The 27,435-nt window shown below is 44.4% G+C and overlaps 1 protein-coding gene across 1 annotated transcript in view; it reads right to left on the bottom strand.

The window, feature by feature from the left end:
- Positions 1–430: 430 nt before the first annotated feature.
- The window catches only part of LOC139381623 (protein FAM53B-like), a 38,570-nt gene continuing 11,565 nt past the window's right edge, over positions 431–27,435 (bottom strand). The window contains exons 2-5 of the mRNA XM_071125287.1: positions 14,450–14,707; positions 13,764–13,818; positions 10,856–11,709; positions 431–1,946 (exon numbers count right to left, since the gene is read on the bottom strand). Of these exons, the coding sequence (XP_070981388.1) occupies positions 1,587–1,946; positions 10,856–11,709; positions 13,764–13,818; positions 14,450–14,530 (1,350 nt within the window). The 5' untranslated portion in view covers positions 14,531–14,707 and the 3' untranslated portion in view covers positions 431–1,586. The remainder of the gene's footprint in view (positions 1,947–10,855; positions 11,710–13,763; positions 13,819–14,449; positions 14,708–27,435) is intronic.

Below are 27,435 nucleotides of genomic sequence, written 5' to 3'. Positions count from 1 at the left end.
CCAGGCAAAACAGCCCCACCTTGGCGACGTGTCCGTCTGCCTTCCAACTGAACTGAGGAGAGAAGAAGCATTCCGGTGGCTGTGACATCACTTCCTCTTGCCTCAGAGGTCATTGGCATTGCAGGGGTATCCTGTGTCTAGACTTCCTGCCATTTTGTTTGGTGCCGGTGGGTTGTGTAACAGCATCATGGAGCACACAGATGTTTACCTAACTGACTGTATCCATCATAGGGTATAAACAGCTTACGTGGCATGATATGCCAAAGTCAATGGCAGCTCAATGACTTCATAAACAAATTAGAGGACATCAGATCAGAGGCACATCTATGTAAACACACACTATGTCATGTTTATGACATGAAGGCTTAATGTCAAGCTGTACCATCATGTATAATGGCACCCTGATAATAATGAAACACAACATGACCACGGCAGTTTGCGTTTTTATTTCATGTCTGTCCTGTTAAAGTAGGGTCTCTTATTCCTGATCCTTCGCAAACAGATAATAAAAACATACATTTAGAAAAATATACATTGATATTAGAACTGAAGACTTAAAATTCTGTGTTTATTCAAATATACATTTTGCATATTAGAATCTATAAAAAGTCAGAAAGGTTTGTTTCGAGCAGGGATTTCTGAGGTGAAAAGGACTTGTATCTGACCGAACAAATCGGCAGGTATTTCCGAACCCCTTAAAGCTTATTTACATTCAGCGAGGATGTGTGAATACTTTATGAATTCCAAATTGACCCCTATCCCCTAGGTACTCCCGAAGACCTGAAATTCTTGGATAGATGTAAGCATATATAGTGAAAACTCCACACAGCCAATCAGAAGGAAAGTAATACTGGTACTTTCATTCTTTCAGATCTACAGGAGTGCCTATGGTATAGGGGTTAACTTGGAATTCAGCAGGGGACATTCTTCCTGTAAGAATAGTTGAAGAAAAGGGTCAAGGGGAGGTATATATGAAAATAACAGTTTCTCTACTGCTCTACTTCATCCCTCTCTCTCAGGCCATCATGTCCCCCTAGTCTGGTAGAGAAAAGCAGAAGTTGTAACATACTCCTGCTGCAAATGCTACAGTACTAAAACCTTGCCGTTAGTTCTGTCCAGTTGTATAAGGAGGTACTCAATTTTAGAGGAGAGAGGAGTTTGAGGTGTTAAAGACTATCCCTCGATCCCCACTCCAGAGTTAGGCTGCATGTCACCAAGCGAAAGCAACTGCCTTTAAATTCAGAAAGACAACGAGACAGTTCAAAACAACTGTTTGTCCCGCAGGACCTCAAAGTTCAACCAAAGTTCACATGCAACACTTTCTATCAACAGTTTCACATGCTTTGTCCTTCATTGACATCACATACAGTACAACATCCCTTGCCTCCCACATTATTCGCAAACATCCTTATAATGTTCCAAAAACAACTCTGTCCAAACTCGCGAAGTTCCTTTCAATCCGCTAAATATCCCCCTATCATACGTAAGGCATCCTTCGCGTGGTCATGAAGTTCTAAATTCTCCGTCTTTCTGCAAAATTCACAAAAGGTTACGACAATCCTTTATCCAAAGGCTTCAGGTTCCGTTCAGTTCCTCTCGATCTGGTCGATGTCCAGCTCTCCCCCCAGCTGGTAGATGTCCTTCTCTGTCCCACACTCACTCTTCCAGAGGGGGTGTCCCTCTCCCATTCTCTCCCCCCCTCCCCTGCATGGGGACCAGGGCCTAGAGTCCAGGCTACACGCAGAGTCACTGTCCAGCTCCTCATAGGAAGAGTTATCCTCCTCCTCATCCACTTCCTGTTGAGTCTCAGCACCTAGGTCAGGCGCACAGGTGAAGTAAGATTCCGATTGGCTCAAGCTCCTGGAGGAGGGTGGGGGCATGTTTGATTGACAGCTGTCCGGACCAGAGAACCCAGGGCAGCTCAAGCTGTGGAAAGTCTGGAGTTTCTGTTTGAGAGAAGAAATAAGAGGGAAAGAAAGGGAGATTTTGATTGGTATAACACAACACATTTACAGTATCGTTGTCTTACTGTTCAATCTTGATTCAGGTCACACAACCTATGTACCAACCTAACTTAATTAACCCATCAGTAATACTCTGTGAGAGTTGTTCAGAGAAACCTGAGAGCTAGGTCTTTATGGCATGTGGGTGTGTGACTCGTGCTTCACTGGTAGAGCTGAACTCGCCCTCCCACTAGGGAGCTAGTTTTGTTAATGTTCTGGTTAGTCTGTTCACAGTCAGAGGAAACACAGTGGAAAGACAACATGGTGAGATCAGTTGCAAACCACAAAGGTATCCTCTTCCTCCCAACCCCATGTCTCTCCCTGTCCTGCTGCACTGAGGGGATGAAGCACAAAAACACACCAGGCAAAACGGCAAGCTTTCCTGAAGACTTATAATGTTATAATATATCTTATATGATTCCTCCTCCTTGTTTGGCTTGACCTAGCTTCTTGAACTGCACTGGCCAACTCACACACCCATCATCAAGTTGACACTTATGAATAATTGTGTTGGACAAAAGGGAAAATGTATAGTGTGTGTGTGTGTGTGTGTGTGTGTGTGTGTGTGTGTCCGTGCATGCTCTAATGAGCAAACACCCAGCAAATGGACATCATAAGCCCTCAGGAGAGGAGAGATTACTCTGGAGCAGCTCTGGGTTTAATTAGGTGTGATCTCTCCTTTCAGAGACCAGAGACGTGTGTGTATGACAAACACACTGTGCCCATGCAAGGTGTGTAAATCAGGCTATTTGGGTGACAACTACATGTATGCTTAAGAGAGTGCGTGTGTTTACTAACGAGAGAGAGAAAGCGAGAGAGAGAGAAAGCGCAAGAGAGGTCTAGTTAGACTGGCAGTGTCTGAATACCAATATTTACATTCTAAACAGTAGGCTTTTTGGTTATGCAAAAAATGCAACGTTTTATAGTATAATGTGCAATTTATAAAAAAATGTGTATGCTTTAAATGCCAGGATGTCATACTGATTTCGACTTTTCATCTAATAGAATTCACTGCACACTATTGAGGAAGAGAATCGTATTTTCACAGCCATGTGTGTTTGACAACAGCCGATAATCAGAATAGGGACGCGCTCTACAAAAACGAACGAATGGCGAAGAACAAGCCATTCATTCCCTCAACCTTACAATAGAGCCAGAGCAGAGGCATCCCGGCAGTGAAAGGGTGAAGCGTCCCTCTCTCCCAGTAGCAGATGTTGAAGGCATGGAGGTGAATAGAGATGAGTGTTTCTATAGCCCACGGCACACATGATGGACAACTCTAATGTTCCTCAAATCCCTCATTCACTTCTTCCTGTTACAATGGACTGGTAGAGACTTTAACAAAATGCTTTTACAAAACGTACATGTTTTGGGTTGGGGCTCCCAAATACACTACGTTATGAGAGAAATCAAATAAAAATTATAAAGTGCTGGGTTTATATAACTTTAATGTTTACTATCTTTGGCAATGTCAGCTTTACATTCTGTGGCTAAAACATGCACAAAGCTAACATTTAGACACATTCTGGTACACCAATAATATATCAGGTGACCACTGAAGGCCAATGCTTTGCTGTAGTCACCTCAATGGAGTGGAAAGGGGATTTTTGAGGGCCTCTCCCTCTTTCTTCAACCCTTGTAGTACCCCCTTCTAATTATAACACACAGAGGAGAGGGGGAATGAGGGAGAGGCAGAAAGGGAGGGGGTGGTATTCTCTACAATATGCTTCCTATTAAATCCTATTGGGCTAAGACCAGGATTTGGGGAAAGGGCTTTTAATAATCTGCAGTTTACCCACCTTTTGTTTTCTAGAGCACCCGTCTTTTCCCACATGTTGTTGTGTTACAGCCTGAATTGAAAATGTATTACATTTTGTGTTACTGGCCTACACACAATACCCCATAATGTCAATGTGGAATTATGTTTTTAGAAACTTACAAATTCATGAAAAATGAATAGCAACCCTTTGTTATGGCAAGCCTAAATCAATTCAGGAGCACAATTTTGCTTAACAAGTCACATAATAAGTTGCATGGACTCTGTGTGCAATAATAGTGTTAAATGATTTTTGAATGACAACCTAATTTCTGTACCCCACACATACAGATAATTGTAAGGTCCCTCAGTCGAGCAGTGAATCTCAAACACAGATTCAACCATAAAGACAAGGGAGGTTTTCCAATGCCTCGCAAAGGTCACCTATTGGTAGCTGGGTAAAAATACAAAAAGCAGACATTGAATATCCCTTAGAGCATGGTGAAGTTATTAATTACACTTTGGATGGTGTATCAACACACCCAGGCACTACAAAGATACAGCCGTCCTTTCTAACTCAATTGTCAGAGAGGAAGGAAACCGCTCAGGGATTTCACCATGACGCCAAAGGTGACTTTAAAACAGTTACAGAGTTTGATGGCTGTGATAGGAAAAAACTGAGGATGGATCAACAACAATGTAGTTACTCCACTAGACCTAAATGCCAGAGTGAAAAGGAGGCCTGTACAGAATAAGGCACTAATGTAAAACTGCAACAAACGTGGCAAAGAAATTACATTTACCTGTATGTCCTGAATACAAAGCGTTATGTTTGGGGCAAATCCAACACAACACTTCCCTGAGTACCGCTCTTCATATTTTCAAGCATGGTGGTGGCTGCATCATGTTATGGGTATGCTTATCATTGGCAAGGATTAGGGAGTTTAATGATACAAGAACCTGGAATATAGCTAAGCACAGGCAAAATCCTAGAGGAAAACCTGGTTCAGTATGCTTTCCTACAGACACTGGGAATCTAATTCACCTTTCAGCAGGACAATACCTTAAAACAAGGCCAAATAATACACTCTTGCGTACCAAGACGACATTAAATGTTCCTGAGTGGCCTAGTTACTGTTTCGATTTAAATCAGCTTGAAAATCTATGGCAAGACTTGAAAATGGCTGTATAGCAATGATCAACTACCAACTTGACAGAGCTGGGAAGAATTTCAAAAAGAATAATGTGCAAATATTGTGTGCAATGCTCTTAGAGACTTACCAAGAAAGACTCACAGCTGTAATCGCTGCCAAAGGTGATTCTAACACTCAGGGGTGTGAAAACGTATGCAAGAGAGATATTTCTGATATAAACATTTCTAAAAACATGTTTTCACTTAGTCGTTATGGGGTAGTGTGTGTAGATGGTTGAGACTAAAAATCTATTTGAATTCATGCTGTAACACAACAAAATGTTGAATACGTCAAGAGGATATGAATACTTTCTGAAGACAATGTACCCACACACACACACACACACACACATACATAAATAGCAGTCACTCAGCTAAAGCTCTTGATCAGAGCGTATTTCCAAGACCCATATAAAAAAAGGAGGGACTGGTATAATAATATGCCCCCAGAGAGACATTGTGTTATGGGAGAGAGAGGGACCTCCTGGAACAAACGCAGACACAGGAGGGGAAAAAAATGGAGCTTTACCCATTACTGGCAGGCAGACGGACAGAGACTAGTACAAGTCTAACATATTTACCTGCGTGTATGTGGGTGTGTGTTTGTGTCACAGTTTGCTGCCATAGCAAGGCCCCATGCCACCACACCAACCTAACCACTTAGGTATTCCCACAACCCCACAGGGGCTGCAGCTCAGCTATGCTCACCATGCCTGTCATCCCAGGAATGGAGAGGAGAAGTGACCCATCACTTCACGAGCCTGAACCCAGGCCAATGAGAATATATTAATTCATGAGACTCCGCTCTGCTAGCCCTCCACCAGCAGGGGAGATTTAGGGAGAAATAAATAACCCCTCTCTCTACACTGCAATTTCTCTTGCCCCCAGAGACGTATGCACACTCGTACAAACTGCAAATGCATCCAACAATTTGTAGAGTCACAAGCTTGAAGTAATCATTGCGTGCTAGGAATATGGAAATACTGACTACTTAAATACACATATGGGAATTTGTCCCAATACTTTTGGTCCCCTAAAATGGGGGGACTATGTACGAAAAGTGACTTCTAAACGGTTCAAATCAAGGTTTATTTATCACATGCGCCGAATACAGACAGGTGTAGACCTTACAGTGAAATGCTTACTTACAGGCTCTAACCAACAGTGCAAAAATGGTATTAGGTGAACAATAGGTAAGTAAAAAATAAAAAATAAAAAAAGACAGTGAAAAATAACAGTAGCGAGGCTACATACAGTAGCGAGGCTATAACAGTAGCGAGGCTACATACAGTAGCGAGGCTATAACAGTAGCGAGGCTATAACAGTAGCGAGGCTACATACAGTAGCGAGGCTATAACAGTAGCGAGGCTATAACAGTAGCGAGGCTACATACAGTAGCGAGGCTACATACAGTAGCGAGGCTATATACAGTAGCGAGGTTACATACAGTAGCGAGGCTATATACAGTAGCGAGGCTATATACAGTAGCGAGGCTATATACAGTAGCGAGGCTATATACAGTAGCGAGGCTATATACAGGCACTGGTTAGTTGGGCTGATTGAGGTAGTATGTACAGATGGTTAAAGTGACTATGCATATATGATAAACAGAGAGTAGCAGCAGCGTAAAAGAGGAGTTGGGGGGGGGGGGGGGGGGGGGGGGGGGGCATATGGCACACAATGCAAATAGTCCGGGTAGCCATTTGATTACCTTTTCAGGAAACTTATGGCTTGGGGGTAAAAACTGTTGAGAAGCATTTGTCCTAGACTTGGCACTCCGGTACCGTTTGCCATGCGGTAGTAGAGGCTGTATGACTGGGGTGGCTGGGGTCTTTGACAATTTTCAGGGTCTTCCTCTGACACTGCCTGGTTTAGAGGTCCTGGATGGAAGGCAGCTTACTGGGCCGTATGCACTACACTGTGTAGTGCCTTGCGGTCGGAGGCCGGGCAATTGCCGTACCAGGCAGTGATGCAACCATGCTCTCAATATTGCAGCTGTGGAAGCTTTTGAGGATCTGAGGACCCATGCCAAATATTTAGTTTCCTGAGGGGGAATAGGCTTTGTCGTGCCCTCTTCACGACTGTATTGGTGTGTTTGGGCCATTCAAGTTTGTTGATGTTGTCACCAAGGTACTACAGCCCCGTCGATGAGAATGGGAGCGTGCTCGGTCCTCCTTTTCCTGTAGTCCACAATCATCTCCTTAGTCTTGGTTACGTTGAGGGATAGGTTGTTGTTCTGGCACCACCCAGCCAGGTCTCTGACCTCCTCACTATAGGCTGTCTCGTCGTTGTCGGTGATCAGGCCTACCACTGTTGTGTCGTCTGCAAACTTAATGATGGTGTTGGAGTCGTGCCTGGCCATGCAGTTGTGGGTGAACAGGGAGTACAGGAGGGGACTGAGCACACACCCATGATGGGCTCCAGTGTTGAGGTTTCAGTGTGGCAGATGTGTTGCTACCTACCCTCACCACCTGGGGGCGGCCCATCAAGAAGTCCAGGATTCAGTTGCAGAGGGAGGTGTTCAGTCCCAGGGTCCCGAGTTTGGTGATGAGCTTGGAGGGCACTATGGTGTTGAATGCTGAGCTGTAATCGATGAACAACTTTCTCATATAGGTATTCCTCTAGGTGGGAGATGGCAGTGTGGAGTGCAATTGAGATTGCATTGTCTGTAGATCTGTTGGGGCGGAATGCAAATTGGAGTTGCTCTAGGGTGTCTGGAATGATGGAGGTGATGTACGCCATGACTTTCAAATCACTTTAGAGGGCAGTAGTCATTGTGGCAGGTAGCCTTACAGTTCTTGGGAACATGAATGATGGTGGTCAACTTGAGACGTGGGGATTACAGAGAGGTTGAAAATGACGTGAAGATGCCTGCCAACTGGTCAGTGCATGCTCTGAGAATGCACCATGGAATATCGTTTGTTTCCTCAGCCGTAGCCTCGGTGTTGGCTGAGATAGCCCTGTGTGTGGTAGCCCTGTCCTTTAGTTTAGCGTGTACCTCTGTGTTAATCCAGGACTTTTGATTGGGGAAGCAGCTGTGGGGACAACGTCGGCGATGCATTTCCTGATGAAGCCCAAGGCGGAGGTGGTTAGCTCATCGATGCTATCGGCGGAGTCCCGAAACATATTCCAGCCAGCGCTAGCAAAACAGTCCTGCAACATAGCCTTCAATTCAGAGGACCATTTCTCTATAGAGTACATCACAGGTACTTCCTGTTTGTGCATTTGTTAGTACACAGGAAGCGCACCCTTTTGCGTCTGGCAAACCCCTCACCCCTAAGCCGGCATTACAGAAGTTCCAAAGCAATAATCAGTACAAATATAACCATATTCATAGTTTCATACATACACTACGGTTATATTGAGCTACCGTACATTTGCAGTGCTATATACAGACCGTTTCTGCTTGTGTATCACTATTGCAGCCAAGTTTATAGTACTGAGTCAGACTCAATACCTTACCTGAGCCATGCTATACTCAACAGGACTGAGATTGATCAAGAGTGCCTGAGTTTGGCTGTGTGCATCTGTGACAATGTGTGTGCGTGTGTGTCAGTGTGATTTCGTGACCTACAGTACTCTGTGCTGTGAGAGAGTAAATTGGTAAGTGCATATCTGGTTTCATGCGTGCGTGATGGCTGAAACTACTGCACAAACCCGCACCACCTGATCTCATCAGTCCTCCTCACACAGTGCTAAAGCGCAGTCGAGCAATCCCAACCACAAACAAAAACCGAATAATAAAAAACTAGCCTCCATTCATTATTGGTACTATCCATGCGAAAATAATAGACTGTGAGCCATTGGGCATTCCAGAGAGCAGAGGTAACTGGTGCGGATAACGAAAATGCCCTTGGTTTTAGTGGCTGGCATGGACACAGGAAACATGCTAGGCTCCATTACTGAACACTTGTTGATCCAACCCTGGCAGGGTTGAGGAGGAAGGAGAGGCACAAAGTAATGATATCAGCTAGCTACATCAGTGTTTACACTGTGATAGTCCTGGAGGAGCCCTATATGTGCTGGATTTAATTCCAAACTGTGCTATCTCAGCACATTCTCAAGGGAGACGCCTTCTTCAGAGGGATAGAGCTAAGTGAGCCAGTGTGGTGTCACTGTAGGAAAGTTAAGAGTGGGACTGCATATAGTGCTGTATCATCATAATTGGCTGCATTCACCATCTGATTCATGTGCAAAATTAGACTGTATCCATGATCCTATCCATCCATTCTACATGAAGCCATCATGTAGTAATCTCAGAGCAGTTCCACGACTTCCTCTGGCACTCCACAAGCACAAACAAGCCTCCTCCAGGCCAGGCATAATGTGATCCAGCTAAAAATAAAAACCTGGGTGACTAAATAGCCTGATCATTAATCAAATCTCCCTCCCCCACAGTCAACCACTGGAGGGAGGGATAGAGTGACGGAGGGAGGGAGGAAGAGGGAAATTGACTGCGGGTTCAACATTTGCATCGTGTGTTTACCCAACAGAATCAATGAAATGATAACCGGAGCCAAGTGTGCTAGAGCATGGCAGTGCGAAGCATGACCAAACACAAGGAATGCTCCTTAGTTAACGCCAATTTCCAAAGGGGAGACTTGAAAACATTTACCCTCCACACTACAAACCATCGACCCAGAAAAACTTAATACAGCCTGATGTAATCCCCCAGATCAGACACAAAGAAGGAAGCCAAATTATGTTTGAAGAGCTCTTGAATGTTCCCAACCTCTGAACAGAAGTATTCCTTTGTTGGTAATTTTGTTTGGCCTGGTCTAACCTTATGTATTCAGGTTATTAAAGGTATTACGGAGTTTAAAGACTTGGATGAAAGTTGAGCTATATATATTTTTTCTTTTACAGTACACAAAACAATTGAGTTAAGGTGTCTTAATACAAACGGCTGCACTCATCAGTGGGTGCATCACCCCCAACCTCTCCGAACTGCCGGCAGGGTGATGCCCCCGCCCCCTTTCCAAAGGGATTTCCCAAGGACGGGAAGAACCACTGGACACCCGGGCGGGCATGGAAGCAAGCGCACACACAATCATCAGGACCAGCACACATGTTGTATACAACTTGATTTATTTAGGTTATGTTCTATGGCCTTCAAACTCATCTCTGGACCTCGGAGCCAGTTCCACTGCGTTGTTTCACTGTTCCCCTCTAATCAGGGACTGATTTAGACCTGGGACACAAGGTTGGGTGCAATTAATTATCAGGTAGAACAAGAAAACCAGTAGGCTCCGGACCTCGTACGGTAAGAGTTGAATACCCCTGTTCTACGGTTTACATGTGTTCTGATAGTGTCCCAGAGACCATCTAGTCCATTGTCATAGTCTTGAAGGCTGCTCGTTCCATAGTCCAAGAAGTCCTTTAATCAAGTGTCCATTCTGAAACACTGAGGTTTACACATTTTCCAATTCCTAAGTATTGTCCGTTTGACTGATAGTTGGGCCAGAGTAATGATGCATAGCGTGGTTCTAGGTTGGATCTTACCCTACTCCCTAGTAGGTACACTACAGGAAACAGTGGGATACATACATTCAAGATTTCAGACAACATATCAACTAACTCAGTCCAGAATCTTTTGACAGCTGGATATTTGCAGATGCATTAGTGTACCGACCTCACCACAGCCATCCCAACAAGTCTGAAAGGCTTTGTTTAATGTTTTTCAACTTGTGTGGTGTGATATATGCCCTTCGCAAGATCTTCATTTGATCTACTCTTAATCAAGATGAGAAAATACCGATTAAGCTCTGTGAAATGTCTTAGTCATCATAAGATAATCAGATTCCACTAATATGGTTTGATCTAAAGTTGCCTTTCAGTAATTTGGCATTGCCAGACACTCTTGGCAGACTATTGAAGGGTGTGTGTGTGTCCACGGTTACTAACCTGGGTCATCTTGGCCAGGTCCAGGGAGGGTCGTGGTTCCTGAGCATCCTCTGGTCTCCTGCGCTTCATACCGATCTTCTTATCGTTCAGGACGCAGGGCTGGGACTTGCTCCGCGACAGCCCCCCAGTCCTCCCTGCTGTCTGCCCAGCACGTCTCCCCAGCTGTGGGTTGCAGTCCGGTGAGCTGGCCCCCTCTCTGTGGTGGTCTGGCAGGCTGATCTGCTCATGGGACAAGGAGAGGGGCCTGAGAGAGTGGTGGTAGGAGGGGGAGGTAGGGGAGGCAGTGAACAGAGGGTGAAGGGGCAGGTGCTGGTTGAAGCAGGGAAGCTCCAGGGTGCCTTCTGTGGGGTTGTTGGAGCGGGATGGCAGGCTGAAACTGGAGCTCCGCTGCATGGCAGGAAAATGAACCCCTGAAAAACTTCCACCACCTCCTATTCCACTTCCTCCAGAGCAGCGCTGCACACTCCCCCCGCTGTGGCACCTCCTCTTCTCCACCGCCGTCCACACTCGCGACCCCTGAGGTCTCCATGACGACCTGCAGCTCCCAAACGCTTCGGAGAAGGACAGTGAGAGTGAGCGGCACTGGCGCTTGCTAGGGGGCGCCGTGGCGGCTGAGGTGGAGGTGGCGAGGGCCAGGGACTGGGTGGCTGCCAGCTTGGCATCGCCCAGGTTGAGGTCTCGAATGAGGCTGGTGATGGCGGTGGCGGTGCCCACCTCACGGCCCCAGACCCGGCTACTCCGCTGACACTCCTCGGGCAGAACGTCCCACAGGCTCTCCAGACTGGCGCCAGACTGGCAGGGGGTCCCTGGCTGGACGGCACAGCCTCTGCGCAGGTCTAGCCACCTGTCTGCCTCTGGAACACAAGGACACACAATAAATACATGAACACACACGTTATGTTATGTTTAATACTTTATATATCATCTAATTTGACATAATGTAATTTTGGAGTGGGAATATAAATCAGGACATAACAAATGGGAAGCTTGTATCAGGGGCCTAATTTGAAATCATTACTATGTTCCTCCTATATTACTTCTCCCCCTCTGGCAACATAAGCTACTATTTGCCATCTCATGGAGTTTTGGAAATCCCACATTATCTCCTCTACAGAGGCTATGTCAAGATAAAGTACAGCTTTAAGTGAAACAATAAACGACAGGGAAAGCAGGGCAAAGCTTCCAGTGTGAGGTTCAATGTGCAGTGTGCATCTTCTTCACGTATGCGAGTGGGGCTTCGCGTTAGGATGACCAACCCAGTAAATAATCACACGCACACTTAGACAGTAAACAATAGACAGTAAGCAGTAGCAGCTCTTGGTTAGTTAGACAGTAAAGTGTATCCTGGTGAGTATCGCCACATCTGTAGGAACTCTAATAGAGAGAGAGAGAGAGAGAGATGGAGCACATCACTCAAGGTCTAGATTCTCAGTAGAGGTGGTTTAAGACAGGATAGTGAAAAACAGCTAGCTATAGACAGGGGATTGGTTCAACCCAAGCTGCACTTCTTGACAGTACATTATCTGAAACAGAGCTGCTAGCTCTAGATCAACAGTTGAATTATGGCTGGCAGGGAAATAGTCTGAGCTTATTGGTATTACAAGATTCTACAAGCAACCTGGCAGCCTCTACTAGACATGTAAATGTCAAATGACAACATATGTCATGAATTAATCACATTTTTTATTTGGCACTACAGTTGTCACAGAATGCTTAGTTAACAAAAATTTGCACGAGGAGGCCTAAGGGCAACAGTGGCACGGTGGTGTTTGGCCAAAAACAGTACCAGTCACATAACAAACACTGACTTTCAGGTCAATGAACCGGACAATGTTGTGCCACTTGTTTTACTGTTGATGGGGGTTTTTCCAACTGAAAAGTTAAGTGAAGACAAGTTTAGATTGAAGGAGAACTTCCAAAAGTCCTCTGACTGGGGAATATGTCTTAGTTCGGGTGGGTGGCGTCCTCCAACAAGGACAGAAATGCAGCCTGACTTGATTGGTTTAAATTCAGACAAAACTTGACAAATGAATATGCCGACATTATTCATCACAGGCACAAAGGAAGAATATGACAGTCCAGTGGGCAAAACACCACACTGGTTCTGGCCAATGTAGCCGCTACTGATCTCAAAGCTAGCACAGATCTCTGTTGATTCCCAATTGGCAACCAGGGGCTCATCTCTGTCCAAATCCATCCCTTCAAATGCCTCTCTCCATTTTTGCCCTCTCTTTGGTGGGCGGAAGTCTTTGTTTCAGTCCCAAAGAACAATGGACGGGGGCTACGACATGACCTGACAAGAATGTCAAGAATACAAAATGACAATAGGAGAAAGCATCTAAAAGAAATAACCTCGCCCAGTGGAAAAATGTGTTCTGCAAAGGACTGCAAGCCCAGCAAAGGCCATTTAACAGCATACAATGTCTTATGTCAGCTGTAACGGATACAGTATCTACAGTACCCCTCTCCGGTACATGGGACAGATGACGGGGCGGTCCAAAGGAACTCTTATTTACAGTAGCTTGTCTTTTAACATGGGGGGGGGGGGGGGGGGGGGTAAGGAGTGTGATATTCGCTGAGCCAAGGAAATCATTGACAAAGGCCACACAACACTCCATTACTTTTGAGTCCAATGAGTGCAGTGCACAGCTCATTGTGAAGGCAGGTGCACACTGGGCATGAGAGGGAGGCGAGAGACAGATGGTAAAAGAGAGAAGTGAGACAGAAAGAGAGTGACAGAAGGGGATCAGCAGAAATAGTTAAAAGGGGAGGGGAGCTTATAACAAGACATAAAGCTGGTGAACAACACAAAGAAAATGAAAATAAAGCCTGATACAAGACGGTAAGGAACTTAAAATGGTGAGGATAACAGAGCAAAGGCCTTAGTCTGAGGGATGGATGCACTCACCCACAGTGCCACAGGAGAAGAGGGTAGTCCCTCTGCTCATGATGCCGCGCTTACGCTGTTGATGGACAGATGGAGGGAAACAGACAAAGAGGACATGGCTTAGACTAGGCTCATTTATCAGACTCTAAACATGTCCGTACATAACTCTCCAAGCAACACACACACAATCCCTGTTTGTCCTAGAACGTACAGAACAATTCAGAAAGGAGAACAAACAGGGTGGTGCAGTCAAGCTCATAGAGAAATGGGGCAAAGGGACAGAGTCATTAACATTGCTGGGAGACACCTTAGGTTCAACGTCACAACAAAACAGTGTCTTGACAGCACTACTAGACACCTTACAGTACACACTGGGGGCTATAAAGAGGTACAACTACTCACATGGGCTTAATTTCAGTTGAAGCCTTTTCACCCAAATTGTTTGATTTGAAAAGCAGCCCTTGTATGTCATCGACTGCTGAGGTAGAATAATATACCATTTATTGAGAAGGGCCAACCTAGAGATCATATAAATGAATTTAAGACCTTGATGGCGAGCACCCTGCCAAAAACTACAATAGGATGTATTGTAGAGAAGCCAACAGAGAGCCCAAGTCTCATGTTTCCAAGGTCAGTTGAGAGAGAGACGCACCTGTAAGGTACATGTTACAGTGCTTTAGTTATAGGTCTAGCAGAGTTTTACTCACCAGCAGCAATTCAGTGTCTTTGGACCTTACATCATCGACACCCTTCTTCTTTTCCAGTGTTTTTGAGAATATGATCACCATGGTAGGGTGCAGCTCTGCTCCAGTCCATTCCAGTGCAGAAGAAGGCCATGGGAAGCCATCTTAGTTGAGGGCGGAGGGGAGACAGTCTTTTGGGCAGGTTGGATGTGCAGATGACCACCTTCCATCGGCAGAGTGTCCTCGGGTGTTAGGGGAGCGTCTCTCACTCTTCAGCCATCCCTGTGCAACAACAGAGAGAGATGTGGTGAGCACACACACACACATACAGTTGAGGTTGGAAGTTTACATACACCTTAGCAAATACAGTTTTTCACAATTGCTGACATTTAATCCTAGTAAAAATTCCTTGGCTTAGGTCAGTTAGGATCAACACTTTATTTTATAATAGTAGAGAGAATGATTTATTTCAGCTTTAATTTCTTTCATCACATTCCCATTGGGTCAGAAGTTTACATAAACAATTTAAAGGCAATGCAATTGAGTGTAACTTGGCTCAAACGTTTAGGATATTCTTACACAAGCTTGCCACAATAAGTTGGGTGAATTTTGGCCCATTCCTCCTGACAGAGCTGGTGTTCCTGAGTCAGGTTTGTAGGCGTCCTTGCTCACACACACTTTTTCAGTTCAGCCCACACATTTTCTATAGGATTGAGGTCAGGGCTTTGTGATGGCCACTCCAATACCTTGACTTTGTTGTTCTTAAGCCATTTTAACACAACTTTGGAAGTATGCTGGGGTCATTGTCCATTTGGAAGACACATTTGCGACCAAGCTTTAACTTCCTGACTGATGTCGTGAGATGTTGCTTCAATATATCCACATACATTTCCCTTCCTCATGATGCCATCTATTTTGTGAAGTGCAGTCCCTCCTGCAGCAAAGCACTCCCACAACATGATGCTGCCACCCCCGTGCTTCACGGTTGGGATGGTGTTCTTCGGCTTGCAAGCCTCCCCCTATTTCCTCCAAACATAACGATGGTCATTATGACCAAACAGTTATATTTTTGTTTCACGAGACCAGAGGACATTTCTCCAAAAAGTACGGTCTTTGTCCCCATGTGCAGTTGCAAACCGGAGTCTGGCATTTTTATGGCAGTTTTGGAGTAGTAGCTTCTTTCTTGCTGAGCAGCCTTTCAGGTTATGTCGATATAGGACTCGTTTTACTGTGGATATAGATACTTTTTGTACCGGTTTCCTCCAGCATCTTCACAAGGTCCTTTGCTGTGGTTCTGGGATTGATTTGCACTTTTCGCACTAAAGTACGTTCATCTCTAGGAGACAGAATGCGTCTCCTTCCTGAGCGGTATAACGGCTGTGTGGTCCCATGTTGTTTATACTTGCGTACTATTGTTTGTACAGATGAACGTGGTACCTTCAGGCATTTGGAAATTGCTCCCAAGGATGAAGCAGACTTGTGGAGGTCTTGAATGATTTAGTTTGATTTTCCCATGATGTCAAGCAAAAAGGCACTGAATTTGAAGGTAAGCTTTGAAATACATCCACATGTACACCTCCAATTGACTCAAATGATGTCAATTAGCCTATCAGAAGCTTCTAAATCCATTACATAATTTTCTGAAATTTTCCAAGCTGTTTAAAGGCACAGTCAATTTAGTGTATGTAAACTTCTGACCCACTGGAATTATGATACAGTGAATGATAAGTGAAATAATCTGTCTGTAAACAATTGTTGGAAAAATGACTTGTTTCATGCACAAAGTAGATGTAGTAGTTGCCAAAACTATTGTTTTATTTTCCACCATAATTTGCAAATTAATTTATTAAAAATCCTACAATGTTATTTTCTGGATTTTTTAGGTGTAGAAGCACTTTGTAAAGCTGGTCAAGGTTCACATCAACAGCATCCTCCTGGATACCCTAGACCCACTCCAATTCGCATACCGCCCCAACAGTTCCACAGATGACGCAATCTCAATCGCACACCATAATGCCCTTTTTCACCTGGACAAAAGGAACACCTATGTGAGAATGCTGCTGTTCATTGACTATAGGTCAGCGTTCAACACCATATTGCCCACAAAGCTCATCACTAAGCTAAGGACCCTGGGACTAAACACCTCCCTCTGCAACTGGATCCTGGACTTCCTGACGGGCCGCCCCTAGGTGGTAAGGGTATGCAACAACACGTCTGTCACGCTGATCCTGAACACTGGGGCCCCTCAGGGGTGTGTACTTGGTCCCCTCCTGTACTCCCTGTTCACCCATGACTGCGTGACCAAACATGACTCCAACACCATCATTAAGTTTGCTGGTGACAGTGGTAGGCCTGATCACCAACAATGAGGAGACAGCCTATAGGGAGGAGGCCAGAGAACTGGCAGTGTGGTGCCAGAACAACAACCTCTCCCTCAATGTGAGCAAGACAAAGGAGCTGATTGTGGACTACAGGAGAAGGCAGCTGAACAGGCCCCCATTAACATCACCGGGGCTGTAGTGGAGCGGGTCGAGAGTTTCAAGTTCCTTGTTGTCCACATCACCAACAAACTATCATCGTCCAAACACACCAAGACAGTCGTGAAGAGGGCCCGACAAAACCTTTTCCCCCTCAGGAGACCGAACAGATTTGGCATAGTCCCCAGATCCTCAAAAAGTTATTCAGCTGCACCATTGAGAGCATCCTGACCAGTTGCATCACCACCTGGTATGGCAACTGCTCGGCATCTGACCGTAAGGCTCTACAGAGGGTAGTGCGTACGGCCCAGTACATCACTCAGGCAAAGCTTCCTGCTATCTAGGCGGTGTCAGAGGAAAGCCCATAAAATTGCCAAAGAATCCAGTCACCCAAGTCATAGACTGTTTTCTCTGCTACCGCACGGCAAGCGGTACCGGAACACCAAGTCTAGGATCAAAAGACCCCTTAACAGCTTCTACCCCCAAGCCATAAGACTGCTGAACAATTAATCAAATGGCCACCGGACTATTTACATCGACCCCCCCCCCCCCCCATTTGTTTTGTACACTGCTGCTACTCGCTGTTTATTATCTATGCATAGTCACTCCATCCCTACCTACATGTACAAATTACCTCAACTAACCTGTACCCACACACATTGACTCGGTACCGGTACACCCTGTATATAGCCTCATTATTGTTATGTTACTTGTTATTATTTTTGTATTTTATTTTTTACTTTAGTTTATTTGGTAAATATTTTTTTAACTCTTCTTGAACATCACTGTTGGTTAGGGGCTTAAGTAAGTAAGGTTTACGGTAAGGTTTACACTTGTTGTATTCGGCGCATGTGACAAATAAAGTTTGACTTGATTTTGATTTGACGTGGGCACACGTGTGTTGAGCACGCCAAGGATGACCTTTTTTCTATCAAACCACAACAGCGTGTCCCCAGGTGCAGGGCGAGGAGGACAGCAGGATTGCTCATAATGTGTTTCTGTTTGGCAGGCAGCAGGGCCCTGATAGAGACGGTCCTTAACACATACAGCACACTGGGCTTGGACACCACATACAGAGCACACCACAGGCTCACTCTGTAGTATGTACTGAGTCCTCCTCTACAAAATGTTTAACTCACAACACTAGGGAGCTAATCCAAAACAGTATAGTAGAATCCCCCAGACAGACAGAGCTTGGCTATATCAGGAATAGCAATCACTGCAGTGACCTTGGGGTTGTCCCGACCACATGCTGTAAAACAGCTGATTAGAGAGGGCCAGGCCTGTTCCTCCAATCAACAGCCTACTGTCTACTTTCAGATTCTACTGTGGGCCAACAGACACAGCTACCACAGCCTTCAGAGCTCCTCAGCTAAACCCATGACCACTCTGGGTTATCCATAAAATATGGTAGAGAGAAAATGTAAAGGGTTGATGATTTTAAAAATGATGGGGCCAGTTGGAGAGGATAGAAAGTACTGGACGGTGAGATTGCATTGATGCACTATATAACAAAGAAAGGGGTAATGTGCTTGCCAACTGTGGGGTAACAAAGGAGGTGACATAAGGAGGGCTTCACGGGTCCCAGAGGCTGTCCTCCCGGGCCTCGTGAGTTTAGAGGTGGTGGCGGAGCAGGACTGGGCCTCGTGAGTTTAGAGGGGGTAGCGGAGCAGGACTGGGCCTCGTGAGGCTAGTGGGGGTGGTGGAACAGGACTGGGCTGGTGAGGCTAGAGGGGGTGGCGGAGCAGGACTGGGCCTCGTGAGGCTAGAGGGGGTGGCAGAGCAGGACTGGGCCTCGTGAGGCTAGAGGGGTTGGCAGAATAGGACTGGGCCTTATGAGTCTAGAGGGGGAGAATGAATGGCAACAACACAGTGCCCTTCGCACACGCTTGCCAAGCACTACTATCTGACAACGGCGTGCAAAGTAGTTACCTAGTAGCCAATATCAGGGTGACTGTCACAGTAGGCACACGCATGCAACGCATGAAGCTACAGTACACCCATCATCAGTACTTTTATTTACGAATAAACAGTCAGTTTCATAACTGAAATGTAACAATTATTTGTGCAAAACTAAGTGTGAAATACAACTCAGACTCATCCTCTGGCTTCAAAACAGAAGCCCAAACTCTCACAATATGGTAGCTCAATATACAGTAGGTGCATGGTAAGAAACGAAAAACCCCAGCTTAATCAAACCGTTTGAATATATAGCAAAGTGCTTTCCACACCCCCACTCCTTTCGACACACCCACTCCTTTCCACACACCCACTCCTTTCCACACACCCACTCCTTTCCACACACCCACTCCTTTCCTTTTGACATGCCCACACTCCGATCGCCATATTAGGCACCAGCTACCCCCTTCTCCTTTATTTGCTTAATAAACTTGAGGAATCTCAAAAACCCTAGTAGTTCTACATTGGCACATTTCTGTGGTACATCTTCAACTTAAGGTTGCCTCGTGTAACATTTTAACCATGGTTCCATGCTTGTTAAATCATGTTTAATATCTGAGTAAATTATACTGCAGCAGATGGCAGACTCTTTGGCTCCAATTCAAGTTTAGGCCCAAAAAGGGATCATATTAAATGTCAATAATTATTATATTTATATATCCCGAAAGGAAAAAAAGCTAAATATGATCCAATTCCATAGGGGATGTACTGTACCTAACAGTAATTCTAAGCAGATTTTTCTTCATTATAGAAGTTGGGTCTGGGCACAGGCCCCTTGGCTCTCAATGGTACTGAGAAGGATTTGAAAGGGCAGTACTGGTAATGGCACCATGCCCAGGCTGATTCTGCACAGGCACATGAATGGGCACCTGGGGGGACAATATGGGGCACTGTAAGGTTCTGTGGTACAGTGTTTAGTGTCCATCACTGATTGGATGTGGTTACGGTAAACTTGTGAGGAGCGCATCTAGTGTCACAGCTTTGATCAGTTATGTTTAAATAAACAAACACATCGCATCAATGAACTCTGCAACTTGGGGTTGATGAGAGGGTGAGTCAAAGAAAAATAACAAATAGATGTAATGTAATGTCTGTATGTAATGCTCGAGGCCCCTCAAACTCAACTCTGAGTTCCACTGCATTTTTTCAATCAGGGATTTAGACCTGGGACACCAGGTGTGTGCAATTAATTATCAGGTAAAACAGAAAACCCGCTGGCTCCGGACCTCGAAAAGCAGGGATCATCAACTAGATTCAGCCGTGGGACGATTTTTTTCCTTGAGCGGATGGGCAGGGGGCCAGAATATAATTACAAATCATTTGTATACAGTAAATTGACCGCAATAAGCCCAAACAGATATAATATTTGACTAAAACATCATAATTTCAAACCTTGCTTACATTTGCATACGATCACATATATCTCTATTGTGCGTGGGAACAGATTTCCAAATTAAAATCTGTTGGAGCTGATTTGATGGTGTTTTTACAGTCTTTTATGTCCAACAATTTTAAAATTAAAATCTATATGTATATATTTTTCTGCTCATTACTTTGTGGGCCAAATAAAATCACCCGTGGGTCGCCAGTTGGGAACCCTGTCATAGGGTAAGAGTTGAGTACCCCTGGGCTATGACAATGTTATCCTGTCCTTTGTTTTGTGTTATATGTGCAACCAAAGTATGGCTAGTAGGCTAGGTCTACTGTGGAGCCTGGGTCTACTATGTTGAAGATTGTACTTTTTTTACCATTTAAGAGGACCACAATGGAAACAAGTTTCCTAACTTTTTTGTGTCATCCTCGATGATTGTAAATGCATTATCCACATGTGTGGTTGTATTGTGTTTTAAAATTCTCTCTCTCTCTCTCTCTCTCTCTCATATATATAAAGTATGTCGGGAGATTTAATGACAAAAGACACACGTTTGACTAAACTATGTTATAGTGGCTTAAAAGGTGTTACAAAAATTATTCTTCCTCATCAGGTGGTGTTTTCATGCCCACTGGGAGAGAAGGAGAGCTACCATTCTCTTGTGAAAGTCTCAAGTAGCGTCTGTGTGGGCATGAAGAGTTAATGCTGGGTCAGCCCTTTCTCGTGTTGAGGATGAGGTCGTAAAACGGGTCTGGAGAGGTCACTGCATACCAAGCCGCCCTCCGACCATCAGCCATTAGCTGGACACTTTGTCCCAAACACCACCCCATCATGCAACAGGAGCCTGGTGAGAACATACACAAAGCAGCTCTCATTCATTCAGCTTTTTACTTGACAACATCTGATTTGATGTGCAGTAACTGCGGTTGATTTTGGCCTTCCTAGTCAATTCTAAATTAAATTTCTTTAACAACAGTGACCATGAGCTTCTACACAAATAAAAACTGTCTTTATCTCTATGAGCAGTTTTAAAGTCCATTAATTTATTTTTCTCTGAAAGAAGAGCAGTGACCATGACAACCCAGTCCTGTGACAAACAGAAAAACAAAACAGAGAAGACACACCTTTCTTGAGAAAGGTTTCCAGGGCGCTGACATGTCAAACAAACACACACACACACACGTAGGCAAACACACACGTACACACCGGAGGTCTAAGTGTGTGTCGATTACAATACCGCTGCTTTGTTGTCATTTTAAAGCGAGCGACATACAGGGCCGGATTAATGCAGGGGCTTACCGGGACTGACGCCCCTGGGCCCAGGGGCCTATGATTTCTTAATCACTCAACCACACGAATGCCCGGTCGTTTCAGTCAGCTGTTTGTTCCACCCCCACCCCCCCAAAAAATAAAATGTTAACGGTTATTTTATCATCAATGTTGTAAATGAGAACTTGTTCTCAACTGGCCTACTTAGTTAAATAAAGGTGAAATAAAAACAAAAAAATGTTGGTTACACGGTTATATGGTAATTGTGCCAGCCCTAATGAGCAGTAATGATTATATGCTCTTCAAACTTCTTCCTAATCTGTAGCACAAAACTGAACTGGGTTGGTACAGGGGTTGGAGACTGTTATTAAGAAGGATTAGGCCAGGGGCCCCCTTGGCCTCTGGAAAAACCATTGCACGCCAGCCAGGGCTCTCCACACATCAGGTATCCTACTAATTACCTCCTCTCTCACCCCCTCACCCCCCTCCCTCAGTATATGGTTTCTCCCATTACCCCGGACAGGCTGCTCTATGTACATTAAATCAGGCCCTTATCCACCAGGGATACGTTACATGAGAGCCTCCAGAGCAGACCGTCATGATTAATCCACCTCACAGGAATCCATAAAGGCTAAGGAAGGGGACCACTCCTACAGTATGGTGTGTAAATAGGTGATGTTCTACAGACAGTCACTTCCAATCCCATATTGCATGTCTTGGGTAGCTGTCCCCTCCAAGCTAGTTACAGGGTAGTATGGTCTGCACAACGCATCACTGGGGGTAAACTACCAGCCCTCCAGTACATCTACAGCACCCGATGTCACAGGAAGGCCAAAAAGATCATCAAGGAAAACAACCACTGCCTGTTCACACCACTACCATCCAGAGGAGAGGTCAGCACAGGTGAATCAAAGCTGGGACAGAGAGACTGAAAAATAGCTTCTATCTCAAGGCCATCAGACTGCTAAACATCAATCACTAACTCAGAGGCTGCTGCCTACATTGAGACCCAATCGCTGGCCACTTTAATAAATGGATCACTAGTTAATTTAAACAACGCCACTTTAAATAATGTCTACATATTTTACATTACTCATATCTTAGTATATATTATATTTTATACCATCTATTGCACCTTGCCTCTGCCGCTCATACATATATTTACATGTACATATTCTCATTCACCCCTTTAGATTTGTGTGTATTAGGTAGTTGTTTGGGAATTGTTAGATTACTTGTTAGATACAGTGCCTTGCGAAAGTATTCGCCCCCCTTGAACTTTGCGACCTTTTGCCACATTTCAGGCTTCAAACATAAAGATATAAAACTGTATTTTTTTGTGAAGAATCAACAACAAGTGGGACACAATCATGAAGTGGAACGACATTTATTGGATATTTCAAACTTTTTTAACAAATCAAAAACTGAAAAATTGGGCGTGCAAAATTATTCAGCCCCCTTAAGTTAATACTTTGTAGCGCCACCTTTTGCTGCGATTACAGCTGTAAGTCGCTTGGGGTATGTCTCTATCAGTTTTGCACATCGAGAGACTGAAAATGTTTCCCATTCCTCCTTGCAAAACAGCTCGAGCTCAGTGAGGTTGGATGGAGAGCATTTGTGAACAGCAGTTTTCAGTTCTTTCCACAGATTCTCGATTGGATTCAGGTCTGGACTTTGACTTGGCCATTCTAACACCTGGATATGTTTATTTTTGAACCATTCCATTGTAGATTTTGCTTTATGTTTTGGATCATTGTCTTGTTGGTAGACAAATCTCCGTCCCAGTCTCAGGTCTTTTGCAGACTCCATCAGGTTTTCTTCCAGAATGGTCCTGTATTTGGCTCCATCCATCTTCCCATCAATTTTAACCATCTTCCCTGTCCCTGCTGAAGAAAAGCAGGCCCAAACCATGATGCTGCCACCACCATGTTTGACAGTGGGGATGGTGTGTTCAGCTGTGTTGCTTTTACGCCAAACATAACGTTTTGCATTGTTGCCAAAAAGTTCAATTTTGGTTTCATCTGACCAGAGCACCTTCTTCCACATGTTTGGTGTGTCTCTCAGGTGGCTTGTGGCAAACTTTAAATGACACTTTTTATGGATATCTTTAAGAAATGGCTTTCTTCTTGCCACTCTTCCATAAAGGCCAGATTTGTGCAATATACGACTGATTGTCGTCCTATGGACAGAGTCTCCCACCTCAGCTGTAGATCTCTGCAGTTCATCCAGAGTGATCATGGGCCTCTTGGCTGCATCTCTGATCAGTCTTCTCCTTGTATGAGCTGAAAGTTTAGAGAGACGGCCAGGTCTTGGTAGATTTGCAGTGGTCTGATACTCCTTCCATTTCAATATTACCGCTTGCACAGTGCTCCTTGGGATGTTTAAAGCTTGGGAAATCTTTTTGTATCCAAATCCGGCTTTAAACTTCTTCACAACAGTATCTCGGACCTGCCTGGTGTGTTCCTTGTTCTTCATGATGCTCTCTGCGCTTTTAACGGACCTCTGAGACTATCACAGTGCAGGTGCATTTATACGGAGACTTGATTACACACAGGTGGATTGTATTTATCATCATTAGTCATTTAGGTCAACATTGGATCATTCAGAGATCCTCACTGAACTTCTGGAGAGAGTTTGCTGCACTGAAAGTAAAGGGGCTGAATAATTTTGCATGCCCAATTTTTCAGTTTTTGATTTGTTAAAAAAGTTTGAAATATCCAATAAATGTCATTCCACTTCATGATTGTGTCCCACTTGTTGTTGATTCTTCACAAAAAAATACAGTTTTATATCTTTATATTTGAAGCCTGAAATGTGGCAAAAGGTCGCAAAGTTCAAGGGGGACGAATACTTTCGCAAGGCACTGTATTACTGCATTGTCGGAACTAGAAGCAGAAGCATTTTGCTACCCTCGCATTAACATCTGGTGTATACCATGTGTATGTGACCAATACAATTTGACTTGATAACACTGCAGGTCTCGTATGGGGGAGCATAGTCGATGAATGGTGTGGGAATGGGGGAGTGTTGGGGTGGAGGGTGACGGACAATTATGGGCATTCCATTGAGTCAAGACATCCACTCATTCATGAGAAAGGTGAGCCTTACCCATTCAACCAAACATCCATCTGTTACTTTCTTGGCAACTGTCTTGAGAGCTGTGTGTGTGTGTGTGTGTGTATTAATGTGTATGTGTGTGAGTGTGGGTGGGTGGATCCAGGGTTGGGAAAAAAACGGGTCAATGTCTGTGCCCATGACTATATATATATATGAATGGACAAAGCCATCGGTAACGTGATGTTCCTATGTGAAGACTCAATAGCGTATTTGAAGCCAAGGAAGTCGGTTAAGATGGCCTCTCATGTGGGTGATTGATGTAGACATAACATGCACAGTTTGAGTTACACCAGGAGAAGACGTTGCAGGCTAGCTTAGTGCTGCCCCCTCTCATTGAGTATCTGAAGTTGGAGGCCGACCGGGGTACTGCAGGCTGCCATTCGCTACTTATCCTTATAACGTCTTCTGTGTGCAATTTTAAAATAATCAGTTCAATGACATTATTCTGGTGTAACAGAAGCAATTATTGGTACCATGACTGTGTTGAAAATGTTTATTTAAATTCACGAAGATTGCCATTTTCCCCTTAGGGGGAATCCTTTTTTCTACAAACAAAACCTGCGGCACAGCGGTCGGCCTTGAACTTCCGTGGCTTTAATGAGAGACATTATCGTTCACATAATGTAAAAGATGAAGTTGTAGTGCAAAGAGATTGCCAAAACACACCAACCCTAATTTAGCTACCGTTATGAACACAACTGGGATGGAAAAAAACATGATTTCCTTTAGCTCATTAATCTTCACAATTATGTGAGGCTAAACTTATTGGCAGAGAAACTGTGAAATACAATGTCAAATACTGTGAAAAACTGTAAAGTGCAGGAAGGCCACTGCTTCAGCACTAGCATGGAAAACAAGTTCTGCTTCCTAATACGTTGAATTTGGTTGTTTGCACATCACTCGGAAACTTTCTATTTATTTTTTTAGGGGTGTATAATTGAGGGATTACATTTTAGACAGAATCAACAGAAAGTCTAACCGAACCTTAAATGACTCCGACAAGAGATATGCGGTGTTGATAAGAAAAGGAGGAAAGTAAAAGGTGGAAAATAAACAGAAGAATGAGTCTTTCGCCATTCATAGACGTCTTATGATAGTGAATAACAAAAGAAAGCAAAACATGAGGTTACTTCAGATGTCGATAGGGAATTCAGGGTGTATGATTTAGAGGTGGTTGCCCGTGACACACACACACACACACACACACACACAAAGGGAGAAATCATCCAGACACGAGGTCTGTGGTTTAACTTTGACAAAAAAAAGTAATACAAGCACCTCTCATCTCAAGATAAAAACAGGAGCCTAAGATTAGGTCAGGGGCGGATTGGCTATCTGGCAATTCTGGCAAATGCCAGACGGGCTGAAACATTTTTTAGTTGGGTGGGCTGGTCGAAATTGACACACACACAGGCCCATGGGCCTGCTAAGATTTTTTTTTAAAAATATGATATTAAGCAATTTTTCAGTTATACTAATCTATAATGAGCCTTTGGCTGATCAGTGGGCAACGGTTGGCACCCTACCAAAATGGACCGGCCTGGTTTTCTGATAGGCTGAGGTCACGCAAACTCACATTGAAAACACAGCATCAGCAGAGTCCTGCTCCGACTTGTTATCAGTTCGACAGCCAATATATATTTCTTTACCTTTATTTAACTAGGCAAGTCAGTGAAGACAAATTCTTATTTCCAATGGTGGCCTACCCCAGCCAAACTCGAACGACGCCGGGCCAATTGTGCGCCACCCTATCGGACTCCCAATCACAACCAGTTGTGATACAGCCTGGAATCGAACCAGGGTCTGTAGTGACGCCACTAGCATTGAGATGCGGTGCCTTAGATCGCTGCGCCACTTGGGAGTCCCCAAAGAAAAGATCATGGATTTTTCCAAACAGTAAGGTGCATTATTCTCATGATTCCTGTAATGAAAGTGTCTGCCCTGCCCATGTGCCTGTTTTGCTGGGGCATGCTGCTGTGATGAGCGGACCACTCTCCTCTCCCCTCATGCTCTTGAGAGAAAAATGCATTCTCATCGGATTACATTTCAAAATGCAATTGCGGGAAAAAAACACAGATTTGGACGTTTGTCCCCTTGTCCCTGTCGGAGAGAGGAAGGTCTCAACTTTGTGTAGGTATCAGAGAGCTGTCTGCTGATAGAATGCCAGTTCGTGAATTCTCATCCGAGTGGAGAAGTATAACTGAAACACAAAATTCCTTGTGTTTTTTTCTCCTCTCCGTTCTGCTCCTCCCCCATCTTCTCTGAGCAGAGCAGGAAGGGTCGTTGCCCTAGCGACTCCAGACTCCACAAAGACAAAGTGTTGACACATGCTGCTCCAGAGCCAGTACTATTCTTCCTTCAGGCAAGCTTGCATCAAAACTTTGTTCATTTGCACAATGTCTCTCGTTCACATTCACTTGTAAATGTCCAAACTCACCAAAAATTACATTTGCCCATATTACATTTGGTAGCTCATACAGTCAAAAGTTTGGACACACCTACTCATGCAAGGGTTATTCTTTATTTGTACTATTTTCTACATTGTAGAATAATAATAAAGAACCATGCAGTAACCAAAAAAGTGTTAAACAAATCAAAATATATGTATTATTTGAGATTGTTCAAAGTAGCCAACCTTTGCCTTGATGACAGCTTTGCTCACTCTTGGCATAACTCAGCCAGCTTCATGAGGTAGTCACCTAGAATGCATTTCAATTAACAGGTGTGCCATGTTAAAAGTTAATTTGTGGAATTTTTTTCCTTCTTAATGCGTTTGAGTAAATCAGTTGTGTTGTAACTAGATTCGTGTGGTATAC

The sequence above is a fragment of the Oncorhynchus clarkii genome, chromosome 23 (genome assembly GCF_045791955.1).
Source record: "Oncorhynchus clarkii lewisi isolate Uvic-CL-2024 chromosome 23, UVic_Ocla_1.0, whole genome shotgun sequence".
In the NCBI taxonomy this organism is placed as follows: Eukaryota; Metazoa; Chordata; class Actinopteri; order Salmoniformes; family Salmonidae; genus Oncorhynchus; species Oncorhynchus clarkii.
The sequence above is the reverse complement of the archived record's forward strand: the minus strand, read 5'-3'. Positions and strand labels throughout refer to the sequence as shown.